A 13,994-nucleotide genomic window follows, 5' to 3' on the forward strand; every position below is an offset into this window, starting at 1 on the left:
AGCTTGACTTGGAACTGTTGCTGGGTCAAAACCCTGGAACTCCTTTCCTAACAGCACTGCGACAGATGGACTGTAGCAGTTCAAGAAGGCAGCTCACCATCACCTTCTCAAAGGCAATTAGGGATCCAAAAAAGGTCATCAAATTATTTCAGGGTTAGTTGTTGATTGACTTCTACAAGCTCTTGCCTAAATTTGTAGAAGTGCTTTGAGTTTTCTAATCTTTCTCAAAGTTGGTAAAGCCTCCTGGTAGTGGTGTGGCAAGTGGTAAAAGCTTTGGTTCTCACTTCAAGGACTCTGCTCCGGCCACTTGTCCCTGGTCATGGGTGCTGTCGTTCCTATCCTCCCTGGCCTGCAGCATGAGAAGGAGATTCAGCAGCAGCAACACAGAGGGGAACATGATACTTGAAGAGGGAGAAGGAGGAGGTAGAAGACAGTTTTCAGCAGGAGGTCACATCCACCAAGGGTTTCAGGGTGCAATTCTCCTATCTCAACCTTAGTGGGGGACAGTGTGTGTGATGTCTCAATTTTACAAAGGAGGCGATTATTGAGTTCTGTCATCTGTTACATAACAGACCTGCAGCTTCACGGTAGGGTGAGGATGATGCTGCCAGAAACTGTAAAGGTGACTGCTGCCGTAAACTTCTTTGCATCAGTATCCTTACAGGCCGACTGGCTGGAGCGGGTGGAGACTCCAACATCTCACAGTTTGTCGTCCGCTGCGGTATAAGCAAGGCCACTGGCGCTCTGTATGCCAGGAGAGGGGAATACATTTAATTTTCTCTTTCCAGAGAAGCAGGCAGAGTGTGCATACAGCTTCACCAGGAACATAGGAACATAGGACTTAGGAGCAGGAGTAGGACATTCAGACCTTCGAGCCTGCTCCACCATTCCCTAAGATCATGGCTGATCTTGTTGTGGTCTCCACTTTCTCGTCTTCCCCCCATAACCCTTGACTCCCTTGTCTATCAAAATCTGTCCAACTCTGCTTTGAATAAATTTAATGATGCAGTCTCCATTGCTTTCTGGAGAAGAGAATTCCACATACGAACAACACTCAGAGAGAAAAAATGTCTCCTCATCTCCATCTTAAAAGATTAGTGGACTTCCCCATTGTGCACCCTGCCTTTGATTGCGCAAATGTTATTTTGCAGACACCACACCTAAATGCAGAGATATGTCGCCACTGCAAAGGGTTCCGCTCCCCCAGTGTCCAGCTAGTGTGCGGCCATGCTCGAGACGTCATGTAGGTGAATGCCTGGTATCCGAATATCGGTCATGCTGCCTTCATTCTGTTCCAGCCTACTTTACCATCAGTATTTTATCCACCACATCAAACCAGATTGTGGCAACTGGGAGACAAGAGTTATCTTCTGGCCACTTGGCTTCTGACATCAGTGTGCAGCCCAACAAATGTGGGCAGTGCACATCTAATGAGAGTGTATGCAATGCTTCCACTTTCTGGGCCGCTCTGGGGGAGACCTGCAGTGCTCTCCTGTGTGTATGTCATGATATGTCATAGTTTGTTCCATCCTGCACATTCTTGCCATCATGTGGACACAGCTATTGACATACCAGGGATATAGTGAACAGCTGAGGAGCAGGAGGAGGAAGAAGGGGGGAGACAGCTTATCTGACTGTGGTATCAGTGAATGCAATCCCAATTCTCCATTCAGTAACAGTCACACACTTTCACTCTGATACTGACCATCAAACATCTCTTGACCGCAATGCTGAAATAAAAACCACCCCAAAACAAACATTCCAAACCAATTTTATCAAACAAAACATCCAATGCTCCATATAAAAATCAATTAATCATCCTCATGCATTCTCTTGGTGCCTGTCTTCCGTGTGACTTTCCCTGCTTTAACGCTGCTATGCAATGCTGTCCCAGTGCCGGCAGCATGACTGGTGGAAGGCTGCTGACTTTCAGTGGGGGAGACTCTGGGGCTAGAAGGTCCAAATTTGGACTGAACCACCTCAGCATTGGACAGTAGCAGTCTGGGCTGGCTGGCTGACAGGTAACAGCAAGGGCACTGGCAGGGTGGCAGTGGTGGGAGGATGAATGCTGTCATCCCAAGAGAGGACAACAGGTTTGTTTTCCACAACGCTACTGCCTCTCCCCTGGGACAGCTGCTCTTGGAGGATAGGTTACTGAACTACTGTGAGAAAGTCCCTTTGAGTACTGGAATCCAAAACCATGATGGCAGCAGTCTGAGCTTGCATGACAACAAGCTGAGCTTGTGTGACTTCAGTCAGAGCTCCCACTGGGGCAGCCAGGCATTTTCTGGCTTTTGTTCATGCTGCAATGGAAGCTGAGACATCGGCCATCAGACGCTGCATCATGGTTGGTTCCACAAGTGATCTCATGCAGTTGGCCACCACCACTCCAAGTTCTACACAAAGCCGTGTGCCAAGTTGGTGCCAGGCTCCTCTATGCTCCATGACAGTGACTTTCTGGCAGTCATGTCAATGCACCAAGCATTGTTGTGTGCACACCGATCAGCCTTTTCCTGTACTCCATTCCATCAAAGTCCTCATCTGAGTGTCCTGCAGCAGAACGTGTGTGCAATCTCACTCTCTGGGAGCTGATACCTGTTTTTCCTGGCTGCAGATCACTCATGTTCAGTGACTCACCATTTCACCTCCAAGCTACCCTCACAGTTTTAGCATCTGAGCTGATGGCCACAAGTGTGTCGACAAGTGATGATGCTTCATTGTCATCAGTCCCATCTTCCTCTTCCACTTCACTGGCCTGCTCCACAGCCTGACCACTGAAAGGAGAAAGGCACAATAATAGGGTCATGGAAAGGGGAGGAGGGACCACCAGCGGTGCAAGCATAGACCACCTGCAGCTTGGAAATCAGAAGAGATTGTGTGCTGAGAGGGAAATGGGGTGTGAAAAGGAGGTTTAGAAAGAGCATACCATCATCTTTGATCCTTTTAGCCCTACCTCTGGCCACAGCTTCAGTCATGGCCACCCCAGTGATGGCCAGCACCATCTCCTCCATCAAGTTGAGGACAGACAGCTGTGCCTACCCTGGTCAGTTAGCTGCTGCTGCCTTTGGCTTTTCTGCAAGAGAGAGTAAAGTGTGTCAGTGAGTATTGCACAACCTGTTCCAGATGGTGCAAGTGGGAAGATAAGGCTGTGAGGCCTTTTATTCTTGAACCGCCTTCTTGAACCACTGCAGTCCATGCAGTGTAGGTACACCGACAGTGCTGTTAGGGAGGGAGTTCCAGGATTTTGACCTGTGACAGTGAAGGAACGGTAATATATTTCCAAGTCAGGATGTTGAGTGGCTTGGAGGGCAACTTCCAGGTGGTGGTGTTCCCATGTGTCTGCTGCTCTTACCCTTCTGCATGATAGTGGTTGTGGGTTTGGAAGGAGCTGTCTGAGGAGCCTTGGTGAATTCCTACAGTGCATCTTGTGGATGGTAGACACTGCTGCTACTGTGCCTCAGTGGTGGAGGGAGTGAATGTTTGTGGATGGGGTGCCAGTCAAGCGGGCTGCTTTGTCCTGGGCAAGTCAAGCTTCTTGAGTGTTGTGGGAGCTGCACTCATCCAGGCAAGTGGGGAGCATTCCATCACACTCCAGCTTGTGCCTTGTAGATGGTGGACAGGCTTTAGGGAGTCAGGGGGTGGGTTACTCGTCGCAGGATTCCTAGCCTCTGACCTGCTCTTGTAGCCACATTTATATGGCTAGTCCAGTTCAGTTTCTGGCCAATGGTTACACCCAGCATGTTGATAGTGGGGGATTCAATGATGGTAGTACCATTGAATATCAATAAGTAATGGTTAGATTCTCTCTTGTTGGAGATGGTCATTGCCTGGCATTTGTGTAGCGTGATTGTTACTTGCCACTTGTCAGCCCAAGCCTGGATATTGTCCTGGTCTTGCTGCATTTGGATATGGACTGCTTCAGTATCTAAGGAGTCGCGAATAGTGCTGAACATTGTGCAATCATCAGCGAACATTCCCACCTTCTGACCTTATGATAAAAGGAAGGTCATTGATGAAGCAGCTGAAGATGATTGGGCCTAGGATACTTGCCTGAGGAACTCCTGCAGTGATGTCCTGGAGCTGAGATAACTGACTTCCAACAACCACAACCATCTTCCTTCGAGCCAGGTGTAACTCCAACCAGCGGAGATTTTTCTTCCTGATTCCCATTGACTCCAGTTTTGCTAGGGCACCCTGATGCCACACTCAGTCAAATACTGTCTTGATGTCTCTTACCTCACCTCTGGAGTTCAGCTCTTTTGTCCATGTTTGAACCGAGGCTGAATGAGGTCAGGAGCTGAGTGACCCTGGCGGATCCCAAATTGGGCATCAGTGAGCAGGTTATTGCTAAGCAAGTGCCACTTGATAGCACTGAACATGACCCCTTCCATTACCTTACTGATGATCAAGAGTACACTGATGGTGCGGAAATTGGCCAAGTTGGATTTGTCCTGCTTCTTCTGTAAAGGCAATTTTCCACATTGCCGGGTAGATGCCAGTATTGTAGCTGTACTGGAATACCTTGGCTAGGGGTGTGGCAAGCTCTGGAGCACAAGTCTTCAGTACTATTGTCAGATTACTGTCAGGGCCAATAGCCTTTGCAGTATCCAGAGCCTTTAGCCATTTCTTGATATCACATTGAGTGAATCGAATTGGCTAAAGACAGGCATCTGTGAGGCCGAGATGGATCATCCACTTTGCATTTCCGGTTGAAGATTGCAGCAAATGCTTCAGCCTTATCTTTTACACTGGTGTGCTGGGCTCTCCCATCACTGAGGATGGGGATAGTTATGGAGCCACCTCCTCCAGTGAGTTGTTTAATTGTCCACCACCATTCACGACTGGGTGTGGCAGGACTGCAGAGCTTAGATCTGATCCATTGGTTGTGGAATCGCTTAGCTCTGTCTATCACTTGCTGCTAATGCTGTTTGGCATGCAATTTGTCCTGTATTTTAGCTTCACTAGGTTAACAGCTCATTTTTAAGTGTACCTGGTGCTGCTCCTTGCATATCCTCCTGCACTCTGCATTGAAACAGTGTTGATTCCCTGGCTTGGTGGTAATGGTAGAGTGGGGGATATGCCAGGCCATGGGGTTACAGATTGTGGTTGAGTACAATTCTGCTGCTGCTGATGGCCTACAGCGTCTCATGGTTGCCAAGTCTTGAGTTGCTAGACCTGTTCAAAGTCTATCCCATTTAGCACAGTGGTAGCCTCAATGTGAAAATGGGACTTTGTCTCCAGAAGGTGCGGTGGTCACTCCTACCGATACTACAATGGACAGATACATCCCTGGCAGGCAGGTTTGTGAGGATGAGGTCAAGTATGTTTTTCCCTCTTGTTGGTTCTCTCACCACCTGCCACAGACCCAGCCTAGTAGTTATGTCCTTTAGGATTCAGCCAGCTCGGTCAGTAGTGGTGCTACCGAGCCACTCTAGGTGATGGACTTTGAAGTCCCTCACCCAGAGTACATTCTGTGCCCTTGCCACCCTCAGTGCTTCCTCCAAGTGGTGTTCAACATGGAGGAGCACTGATTAATCAGCTGAGGGGGAGGGGGGGCGGGCAGTACATCAGGAAATCAGCAGGAAGCTTCCTTGCCCATGTTTGACCTGATGCCTTGAGACTTCATGGAGTCTAGAGTTGATGTTGCAACTACTTCTCAGCTGTATACCAATGCGCCGCCACCTCTGTTGAGTCAGCCCTGCTGGTGAGACATTGATGGTGGTGTCTGGGACATTATCTGTAAGGCATGATTACATAAATATGACTATGTCAGGCTGTTGCTTGACTAGTCTGTGAGACAGCTCCCTCAATTTTGGTACAAGACCCACAGTGTTAGTAAGGAGGACTTTGCAAGGCCGATAGACCGTTTCCGGTGCTTAGGTCAATGCCGGGTGGTCCATCTGCTTTCATTCCTTATTGACTTTCTGGTGGTTTGATACAAATGATACTGTTTGAACTGAAGTACATAATGGAGTAAATATTGGATAAGACCCAAAAATGAGCTTTGGAATTGTAAAATTCATGCTCCCTGCTCGTTGCAGCATGGAACTAGCATTAAGTGGGCTAGGCCATTTATGAGTCAACCACATTACTGTGGATCTAGAGTCACATGTAGGCCAGGTCAGACAGCAGATTTCCCTTCTGCTAAAGGACATAAGTGAACTAGAGGGGTTTTTACAACAATTGACAATGGTTTCATGTTCATCATTAGACTTTTATTCCAGATTTTTATTGATTGAATTGAAATTCCACCCTCCCCCCTACCCCGTTGGTGATGAGCTGCCTACTTGAACCACTGCAGTCCATGTGGTTTCAGTACACCTGCAGTGCTGTTAGGAAGGGAGTTCCAGATTTTGACTCAGTGACATTGAAGTTCCAAATATAGTATAGGCAGTATAGTTCCAAGTCAGGCTGGTGTGTGGCTTGGAGAGGAACTTGCAGGTGATGGTGTTCCCATGCATCTGCTGCCCTTGTCCTTCTAGATGGCAGAGGTCATAGATTTGGAACATGCTGTCGAAGGAGCCTTGGTGAGTTGCTCCAGTGCATCTTGTATATGGTACACACTGCTGCCACTGTGCGTTTGTGGTGGAGGGAATTAATATTTAACGTGATGGATGGGGTGCCAATCAAACGGGCAGCAATGCTAAGCCTGTGAGGATGAGCAGAAGCCATGAATGTTAGCTATGATTTGTGACTAGTGGAAATTGGTGAATGAGAGATGAAGGTGCGGTGTCTTGAACAGTGACACAGCTGCTGGAATGTTGAAGATGCATTGACTGACATTGATATCTCGTGAGGTAATTGAACATCCAAGCCTTCAGGGCTATATTGCTGGCAGTGATCTGTATGGCTCTCTGCTCCCTTGCCTTCTGGAGTTTGTCTGGAGGGCCTTTTGGACCTCTGTGGACAGAGGACCCCACTCCTTTTGTTGATCTCCTGCACCAAAGCCTCCAGCTCTGCACTGGAGAAGCTTGAAGTCCGCCATGTTGTGCCATTTCTGTGTCTTTGCCAAGGCAAAGCCACTTGTGCTATGAATTCCATCACCTCCTCGAGCCAACATGCAACTCCCCTTTAAAAGCTTTAAGTAGCTTGCTTTAAGTAGCCCATGCTAGTTTGAATTCATGTGAGACTCTCAGGATTTAATACTGCCTACTCAGGAGTCCAATCATTCAACAGTGCACTTAATGTTAGTTCCATGCTGCAATGAGCAGGCAGCATGAATTTCACAATTCCAAAGCTCATTTTTGGGTCTTATCCAATAGTTACTCCACTATGTACTTCAGTTCAAACTGTACACCAGGTGTTATTTTATGATCTAGTCACAATCAGAGCAACTTGCACAGGATTGTGCTTTAAATTCACTTTGGGATGGAATACTCAAATTTATTATGCCTTAAATTCATTATCTTTGTACTAAAACAAAAGCTTGCCCTTCAGAAAGAATGAGCTTTAAAAGAATAATACCATCATCTAAGGAATGCATTTATTTTAGAATAAACTGCAGGAGAACGTGACTACTAGATGTACCAACTCTTCCTTCAGCACTCAAACAAAGAACAATTAACTTTGGTCAATACAATTCCAGAAAGTGTCATTATCCAATGATCACTATACAGCAAGATTACCAATCCAACAAAGTATTAACAGCATGCAAGCTGCATTACTGTTAAACTATATATTAGTTTGGCCCTATTCTATAAATAGCAATTATGAAATATAAAGCACTAAGGGCTGAATTTTATAAGGGGTTTTGAAGTCCTGCTGCCGTGGCTGAAAGTGGGTGGTGAACCTGCTCCCCTGGCTGCAGGTGGCAGGACCCGGGGCAACATTTTGCTGGTGGCAGCCAATTAAGAGGCCCCACCAGGGCAGCGCACAGCAATACAGTTGCTTTGGGGGGGTGACCACTGCCACCAGGTGAGCCCACCTTGGGCCGTGGAATATCCATGAAGGAGGGCCCTACCCCACCCGCAGCACCCATTGGCAGGCCGCCAGAGTTTACTTGATAGTCGTCCCACGTAGCGGCGAGCCCTCCTGACATTGGCAGAGTGGTCATGGGAGGGGAGAGGTGGCCTTTGTTTAAGCTTAATTGGCTTAATACTTGATGGGCAGCAAGGTGCCAAGTTCTTCCGGTTGGCAATATGCCATGGCAGCGGGAACACATCAGGCTCTCTTCCCGACGCTTTCCTCTGGCATATTGCCAGCCCTCCTGCCTCCCAGCTCAATCCCAATGGGCTGTGAAAATTCAGCCCTAAGATTATAAAACACTTATTCTACTCTTTAGATCTCCACAATTCTGATAACCAACATCAGCAAAGGCATCGGTTACATTCTCATGTACAGATTGGTTAAAGACCATTTTCAAACTTTTATGGGAGAAACAGGACAATTGTCAGAACAAGAAAGCTACTGTCACCTGTTCATTGTGAAAAATTGATTCTATTTTGAAGATTTCAAAACTTCCAAAGAAACTGGAGTCAGAGGTGATTGAAAACGGGGAAAACTTTTCTGTTGGAGAGCGTCAGTTGCTTTGCATGGCAAGAGTGCTTCTGAGAAATTCAAAGGTAAGCAAAAGAAGCTTGAAGTTAGGCTTTAACAAAATGATGAAAAGCATTAAAGGACTAAACAGATGTTATGCAAAATATCTTAAAGCTAACTGTTGCTGAAAACAGGTCAGTTACATTAATCTAGAAGTTTTTTTTCTGAAGTTATTGCATTGATTTGAGGTTATTGTTACCTGCTAGAACAATGAGTAAATTAAAGCACCAACACAAGCAGTGTGGATGGTTTTAACCCTGTAAAAGCAAAAAGATGACTGAAAAAGAGAACATTTCACATATTGAAAGCCTTATTACAAATCCCAAAACTGCTTCTTCATGTCAAATGAAGTACTTATTGAAGTAGGGTCACAGTTGTTATGTAGATACATTAGTTTGTGAAAATGAAATTAAACAAATTGGGCGTTTTCAAGAATAGGAACCAAGCTCTTGTAACTGGTTAAAAAAAACTGTAGACTTATGGGTATACTTGTAGAACAAGTAAAATGTGATCAGTTACCATACTAATTCCAATTTTCTGTAAACATTGTGGTGTTTAATTTTTGTTCCTCACCATGTCCAGCCTGGATAGCTTACTGCAGTGTTTGCCTATATTACAACAGTGTTTCTACTTCAAACTAATTCATTCTCTGTTAATTCCTGAGCACTTGAAAAAGTGTTATACAAATGAAAATTCTTTCTTCCTACTGAAGAAATTCTATATGATTAATTTAGTGTAATGTTTCCCCATTAGATTATTGTTTTAGATGAAGCTACAGCATCCATTGATTCAGAAACAGATTCATTGGTTCAGCAAACCATCAGAGAAGTGTTTAAAGACTGCACAATGCTGACGATTGCACATCGAATAAACACAGTTCTGGAATGTGACAAAATTCTAGTTATGGATAATGGAAAGGTAAGGAATGCCCTGTAGAATATTCTGCAAATGCCCTAGACGTTTTTAGACACTATTAGTATGTCTCTGCTAACAGTATCAATAGACAACCCTGCTTCTACAGCCGTATCACCGTGTTTAATCACTTGACCATTAGACAGTGACCATTTTTATAGTCTGTTGTCATTGAATTAGAAAAAAAATCCATGAGTTGGTCATTTGTAAAGTTTAAAATAGTCCCATCCTATATCTACCTAAAAACAGCAAATCTAAATAATTATACTTTAGGTAGCAGAGGGCACAATATAAATGGAATTGCTGTTAGAACATACTGATGGAGTTATTTATCTAAAAATTTTAAAATATTAGTGGGTATAAGACTAGCCTATAACCGTATGACTAGGAATAGCAATGTGATATGATGGTAGTTGTGTTTTCCCTCCCCCATTAGATAGGCAAAGCTCATCTTTACTACAATGCTAAAATTCACAACTCTGGTTGTAACATCATTATTCATTATTGCCAGCATGAATATACAGCCTACTGTTTTTCATTAGTCTACATTCGTTAGAGTGCTGATAAGATAATTACAATATTCGGTTATTCTTTTACAGGTTGTGGAATTTGACAAGCCAGCTGTGCTGGTACAAAATCAGAATTCAATTTTTGCATCTATGCTGGCTGCTACCAACAAAATGAAGTAATATATATGCAAAGAAAGTCCATATCTGCATTCAGAATTTCTACAGAAAGATACTTTGATTAGATCAGAGAAAGATTGACTCACATGTTCTTAAATATAAATGTGCTTATGAAGCTGAATGCATTTTTTTTAATAAATCAATGTAATAAGCAATTACTTATATAATCTCATGTTTCAGCTATTGAGAGGTGAAAATAAATTGGCTCCAAGTTTTATTATCGTGATGATACTGAAGTTATACATCAGTGGGTTTTGTGGTCATTTACTTCAGGAAATAAAATATTAGAGAGTGACTGTAAAAAATGTATTCTGATCTGTATTATTTTATTGATTGAAATTCCTTATTACAACAGTTATGCACACAGATTGGTTAACACGCTGAAATCAATTATTGCTAGCTCTCTTCTGCATGCTGGAAAGAATTTACATTACTGCTTGGTCAATATTTCAGGGAAAAGCAGAGACAGGCATAGTTTGCAAGTCCTTGGTATGAACGGTCTGACTGATGCAATTTTTCAAAGATGGGAATCCAGACAAGTTGCCAGAATAAAGATTGCTGGGAGAATGTTTATGCATTAGCACATTTCCGAAGGTATCAGTTAAAAAAGGTGGTATCAATATGCTGATGTAGATTGAATACAGAGGTTTTGATTTGCACCTGTAACAAAAGCAGAAACAGTTAGCAATTGAGGTAACATCAATGGAGACAACAGGCAAGTAACATTGCAGCTGTGGGCCTTTTATTCCAATACATTTCATGATGACTCTCACAACTGCCTGAAGAACATGTTAATTACCAGTCATTGTATGCACTGTAAAGTATTTGGCATAGATCAAGGAAACAAGTCATCCCATTCGACTCCAAAAGATCCTAAGGAATCTATATTTCTGGGAATAATGGCATTGATTAACAGCTATGCTGAGATGAGATGATGGGGAAGAGCCAAGATGCTGGAAATCCAAAACAAAAACAGAAATACCTGGAAAAACTCAGCAGGTCTGGCAGCTATGGCAGAGAAGAACAAAGTTGACGTTTCCAGTCCTCATGACCCTTCAACAGAACTAAGTAAAAATAAGAGAGGGGTGAAATATAAGCTGGTTTAAGGTAGAGGGGTGGGGGGAGAAGTGGGGGGGCGTGGTTGTAGTGACAAGCAAGCAGTGATAGAAGGAGATAACCAAAAGATGTCACAGACAAAAGAACAAAGAGGTGTTGAAGGTGGTGATATTATCGAAAAGAATGTGCTAATTAAGAATGGATAGCAGGACACGCAAAGTACAGATAGCTCTAGTGGGGTTGGGGTGAAATAAGACTAAAAGGGCATAAAAGGTATAGATTTAAAATAATGGAAATAGGTGGGAAAAGAAAAATCTATATAAATTATTGGAAAAAACAAAAGGGAGGGGGAAGAAACGGAAAGGGGGTGGGGATGGAGGAGAGAGTTCATGATGTAAAATTGTTGAACTCAATATTCAGTCCGGAAGGCTGTAAAGTGCCTAGTCGGAAGATGAGGTGCTGTTCCTCCAGTTTGCGTTGAGCTTCACTGGAACAATGCAGCAAGCCAAGGACAGACATGTGGGCAAAAGAGCAGGGTTGAGTGTTAAAATGGCAAGCGACAGGGAGGTTTGGGTCTTTCTTGCGGACAGACCGCAGGTGTTCTGCAAAGCGGTCGCCCAGCCTGCATTTGGTCTCTCCAATGTAGAGGAAACCGCATTGGGAGCAACGAATACAGTAGACTAAGTTGGGGGAAATGCAAGTGAAATGCTGCTTCACTTGAAAGGAGTATTTGGGCCCTTGGATGGTGAGGAGAGAGGAAGTGAAGGGGCAGGTGTTGCATATTTTGCGTATGCATGGGGAGGTGCCGTAGGTGGGGGTTGAGGAGTAGAGGGTGATGGAGGAGTGGACCACGATCCTTACGGAATGCCGCCAGGGGAGGTGAAGGGAAGATGTGTTTGGTGGTGGCATCATGCTGGATTTGGCGGAAATGGCGGAGGATGATCCTTTGAATGCGGAGGCTGGTGGGGTGATAAGTGAGGACAAGGGGGACCCTATCATGTGTCTGGGAGGGAGGAGAAGGCGTGAGGGCGGATGCGCGGGAGATGAGCCGGACACGGTTGAGGGCCCTGTCAACTACCGTGGGTGGAAAACCTCGGTTAAGGAAGAAGGAGGACATGTCAGAGGAACTGTTTTTGAAGGTAGCATCATCAGAACAGATGCGACGGAGGCGAAGGAACTGAGAGAATGGGATGGAGTCCTTACAGGAAGCTGGGTGTGAGGAGCTGTAGTCAAGGTAGCTGTGGGAGTCGGTAGGCTTGTAATGGATATTGATGGACAGTCTATCACCAGAAATTGAGACAGAGAGGTCAAGGAAGGGAAGGGAAGTGTCAGAGATGGACCATGTGAAAATGATGGAGGGGTGGAGTTTGGAAGCAAAATTAATAAATTTTTCCAGGTCCCGACGAGAGCATGAAGCAGCACCAAAGTAATCATCGATGTACCGGAGAAAGAGTTGTGGGAGGGGGCCGGAGTAGGACTGGAACAAGGAATGTTTCACATACCCCATAAAGAGACGGGCATAGCTGGGGCCCATGCGGGTACCCATAGCCACACCTTTTATTTGGAGGAAGTGAGAGGAGTTAAAGGAGAAATTGTTCAGTGCGAGAACAAGTTCAGCCAGACGGAGGAGAGTAGTGGTGGATGGGGATTGTTCGGGCCTCTGTTCGAGGAAGAAGCTGAGACCCCTCAGACCATCCTGGTGGGGGTGGAGGTGTAGAGGGATTGGACGTCCATGGTGAAGAGGAGGCCTGGGAACTGGAAATTGTTGATGTGACGTAAGGTGTCAGAGCAATCACGGATATAGGTGGGAAGGGACTGGACAAGGGGTGAGAGAAGGGAGTCAAGATAACGAGAAATGAGTTCCATGGGGCAGGAACAAGCTGACACGATCGGTCTGCTGGGACAGTCCTGTTTGTGGATTTTGGGTAGGAGGTAGAAGCGGGCTGCCCGAGGTTGGGCGACTATCAGGTTGGAAGCTGTGGGAAGCTGCCGCAGCTTCTTCCTCGAACAGAGGCCCGAACAATCCCCATCCACCACTACTCTCCTCCGTCTGGCTGAACTTGTTCTCACATTGAACAATTTCTCCTTTAACTCCTCTCACTTACTCCAAATAAAAGGTGTGGCTATGGGTACCCACATGGGCCCCAGCTATGCCTGTCTCTTTATGGGGTATGTGGAACATTCCTTGTTCCAGTCTTACTCCGGCCCCCTCCCGCAACTCTTTCTCCGGTACATCGATGATTACTTCGGTGCTGCTTCATGCTCTCGTCGGGACCTGGAAAAATTTATTAATTTTGCTTCCAAACTCCACCCCTCCATCATTTTCACATGGTCCATCTTTGACACGTCCCTTCCCTTACTTGACTGCTCTGTCTCAATTTCTGGTGATAGACTGTCCACCAATATCCATTACAAGCCAACCGACTCCCACAGCTAACTTGACTACAGCTCCTCACACCCCGCTTCCTGTAAGGACTCCATCCCATTCTCTCAGTTCCTTCACCTCCGTCGCATCTGTTCTGATGATGCTACCTTCAAAAACAGTTCCTCTGACATGTTCTCCTTCTTCCTTTACCGAGGTTTTCCACCCACGGTAGTTGACAGGGCCCTCAACCGTGTCCGGCCAATCTCCCGCGCATCCGCCCTCATGCCTTCTCCTCCCTTCCAGAAACATGATAGGGTCCCCCTTGTCCTCACTTATCACCCCACCAGCCTCCGCATTCAAAGGATCATCCTCCGCCATTTCCGCCAACTCCAGCATGATGCCACCACCAAATACATCTTCCCTTCACCTCCCCTGGCAGC

The 13,994-nt window shown here is 45.5% G+C and overlaps 1 protein-coding gene across 1 annotated transcript in view; it reads left to right on the forward strand.

Moving 5' to 3' along the window:
• abcc12 (ATP-binding cassette, sub-family C (CFTR/MRP), member 12) overlaps positions 1-10,265 on the forward strand; it is a 124,469-nt gene extending 114,204 nt beyond the window's left edge. Inside the window, exons 28-30 of the mRNA XM_078544329.1 lie at positions 8,448-8,561; positions 9,289-9,453; positions 10,047-10,265. Coding sequence (XP_078400455.1) covers positions 8,448-8,561; positions 9,289-9,453; positions 10,047-10,136 — 369 coding nt within the window. The 3' untranslated portion in view covers positions 10,137-10,265. The remainder of the gene's footprint in view (positions 1-8,447; positions 8,562-9,288; positions 9,454-10,046) is intronic.
• Positions 10,266-13,994: the final 3,729 nt, after the last annotated feature.

The sequence above is a fragment of the Cetorhinus maximus genome, chromosome 6 (genome assembly GCF_964194155.1).
Source record: "Cetorhinus maximus chromosome 6, sCetMax3.hap1.1, whole genome shotgun sequence".
Taxonomy (NCBI): domain Eukaryota; kingdom Metazoa; phylum Chordata; class Chondrichthyes; order Lamniformes; family Cetorhinidae; genus Cetorhinus; species Cetorhinus maximus.